Below are 3,134 nucleotides of genomic sequence, written 5' to 3' on the forward strand. Positions count from 1 at the left end.
ACCAGCCGCCGGCACACCCCGCCCCCTTGCCCCGAGTGACGGGCCTCTGCGCCTGTGCCCTCCCTTGCTGTCTGTTTTCTCACTTTGCTGCCCCCCGCCCCCCCATCGACGACGGCGCCCCTCCCGCCACCCTCTTTATTGCTCGAGCCTGGCGGCCTCAGGAGGTCCCCTGGCCGCTGGGTTGTGATGGCGGGTGGTGGGGCAGCCGTGGTGCGGGAGCGCATACTCCCTTCACCCACACACATGCGCGCGCAGGGCTCGTTCACCTTTGACAGGGGCGCGGCCGCAACCGTTGCAGTGGGGCAGGTGCTCGCTGGCCAGGGCGCGGGCACGCACCCCATATTGGGGGGTGCTTCTCGGGTCCTCGCTTCAGCAACATTTACAGCGGCTCTAGCCTTTGTCATCAGCACTGCAGCACTGCGCAAAGACTGCACCCGTGTAATTTCACGGTGGCGACCTGGAAGGCGACCCATCTGTTGGCGCATCTGCTCAACCACCAATCTGAACCACCAGGCAGTGATTGCTTTGTGGGTTCAAGGGTTGGTGGTCACAGTCAACAAAACGGGGTAGTGGCCCAGCAACCTTGCATGCGTCCTGCCGGCACATCCCAAAATTCACGAGGCAGGTGGGACAGCAGGCGGGTCAGGTCAACAGAAGTACTGCATGCTCATGCGGTTTGCTTCATTTCTCATATGCTGCCCTACTGGAGTAGCTGTGCCCACCGCAATGAAATTTTGAAATGTGCTGAGACTGCTGAGATTGTTGCAGAAAATTGCAGCATCAGGTTGGTAGCTGCCACACGAGGCGGAATGTGGCGCCTGTGCTGACAGCATCTGCAGGCTGCGGGCCGGTGCAAGCAGCGGCTTGCTGATGCACCTGCCAGCCGGCGCTCGCACTTCTGCTTCCTGACGAGCCAGCCTCATTAGACGTTTGCCGTGTTGATCGACGAACCCCAACGCTCATACGTACTTTTCAGCACCATTAGGTTATCTTCCCGCAGTGCAGCGAGCAGCTCGCACAAGCTCGGAGCCTCTCAATCGCTTATAGTCGCCGCATAATACCCATTGAATTTCAAGTTTGCTCAGGTGAGGGCGGACCGCGGTCGGTTCATCGCGCGCTGGGCTGGAGTAGCCAGCACTCCGCCTCGAGGGTCGTGCATGCGCCCTGGTCAAACGAGCTCGGTCTATATATGAGATACACCACCCGGTTGGGGTCTGTGCAAACTGCCGCCACTCTCTCGACACGCTTGACCCTTTTCCGCCAAGCAGGGCGAAGCTTTTGCGTACTACCCTCCTATCACAACCTTCGGCTTAGCACCTGTCATCATGGTGTCCCAGGGCTGCGCCACTGTGGCGAGGTTGGCGCTGGTGCTGCCATGCGAGCAACACTTGACCGGCGACGCCGATGGGGATGAAGCGTATAATCCCTGGCCGCAGGCCGGCGGGGACGGCATGGCGCACCGTCAACATCCCGCCGGACCTGCGGCTGTACCCTTTTCGTGCCGTTCTGTTGAGTCGGCCTCCAGCCTGTCGAGTCTGGACGCCAGCCCCTCTAGCCGCGGCTGCAGCACCTCCAGCAGCAGCCTGGGGAGCTGCAGCAGCTGCGCCTCGTCAGAGTGCGGCGAAGCGCTGCCCTCTCCGCCGCTGGGCGCCCGGATCCTGACGCGCCTCGGCGCCATGGCCAGGGGGCCGGCGGCCGTGGCAGCGGAGCCGCCGCAGCCGGTCAGCGCGGCCCCTGGTGTGGTGTCCTTCAGCTGGGGCTGCAAGGCGCAGCGCCCCGCGGCGCTGGCTGCCATGGGCACTCTGGTGGCCGCCATGGCCGAGGACCCCGTCAACACCTACCTGCTCGGCGGCACACCCAGCGCGCGCTTTGCCAAGAAGGAGCTCAAGGGCTACGTGAAGGCGCTCCCCCGCGCGCGCCACTTCATCGCGACCCCAGACGCGGCCGCGGTGGCGTTGTGGCAGCTGCTGCCAGAGGAGACCCCCGCGAACGAGCTGCTGGCGGGCTGGACCAGGTGGGCGGCCTTGCACAGAGGCCGAGTCACTCGCGCGGCGCATCGTTCAACGCGAATGCTGGGGCCGTGCAGCAGCTGTGTGTGGCCCCATGCATAGTACCATGGACCTGCACGCGGCCTTAGTGCGCCTCTCCCTCACATGAACCTTACCCCTCCCGCACAACCCCCGGTGCAATCCGCCGCACCCGACCTTCAAACCAGGATCTTCCGCGTGCCTCTGAAGCTGTGGCCGGCGCTGGTGGGCCTGGAGCTGCGCTACGAGGCGGCCCACGCGCGCGAGGCCGCCACCGCCCCTGGCGGCGCCTATTACTACCTCTCATTCATCGGCACAGCGCCCGGCGCGCGCGGCAAGGGCTACGCGTCGCTCCTAATGCGCCACATCACGTCCCGCGCGGATGCGGAGGGGCGGCTGTGCCTGCTGGAGGCGACCAGCGACAAGAGCCAGGCGCTGTATGAGCGCCACGGGTTTGTCACTTACGAGACCGTTCGCATTACGGCCCAAGCGCCCCCAGTCTTCTTCATGCGCCGCGACCCGCAGCCGCCCAGCATGGCGGCCCCCGGGCATGCCGCTCGAGCGGCGCCTGCGGCAGTGCGCGCCTTTGAGCGCAAGTCGGCGGCAGCGGCGGCGGCGGTGGCGGTGTCCGATGCCTGCTGCGCCAGCGATGACGTCTCGGGGATCCTGATCCCCGCCGCAGTCGCGGTGGGGGAGGACGTGGCTAGTGGCATGGGCAAACACGCTGCCAGTGAAACCGTGGGGGCGGGAGGCCCCATTGTTGCCATTGCTGCCATTTGATCGGCATGCGCATGCGCATGAGCTGTGCTGCGGTGCACATGAAGACATCTCACCTGCAGAGACCAGATTTGTGCTGCCAAGTTGGCCTGGAGACATGGGACCACGTGCGCTTGACGCGTGGCAGCAGCCGGCCTGGTGCGCTCAGGTGTACTGCACGGTGCGGTCGGGGGAAAGATTGGAAGGGGCGGCAGGCAGAGCCTTGGGCATGGGGCCAGCGGTGTGACAGCGCCTTTTGCGCTGGCCTCATCCAGCTTTTGGCGCAGCCGTGTGCCGCGCAGCCCCTGGCGCCACGCACGGCACCCGCACCCTTCTTGTGCTCGCAGCCGC

At 65.5% G+C, this 3,134-nt stretch overlaps 1 protein-coding gene across 1 annotated transcript; it reads left to right on the forward strand.

Annotated features, from left to right (window-relative positions):
• Nucleotides 1-1,676: 1,676 nt before the first annotated feature.
• On the forward strand, nt 1,677-2,807 carry MNEG_14866 (hypothetical protein; the record flags this gene model as incomplete). Its single annotated transcript, XM_014036663.1, has 2 exons — nt 1,677-2,014; nt 2,216-2,807. The coding sequence occupies 2 exons, from the start codon at nt 1,677-1,679 to the stop codon at nt 2,805-2,807; spliced, it is 930 nt and encodes a 309-aa protein (XP_013892117.1).
• Nucleotides 2,808-3,134: the final 327 nt, after the last annotated feature.

This window comes from Monoraphidium neglectum (assembly GCF_000611645.1).
Source record: "Monoraphidium neglectum strain SAG 48.87 unplaced genomic scaffold scaffold04831, whole genome shotgun sequence".
Classification (NCBI taxonomy): domain Eukaryota; kingdom Viridiplantae; phylum Chlorophyta; class Chlorophyceae; order Sphaeropleales; family Selenastraceae; genus Monoraphidium; species Monoraphidium neglectum.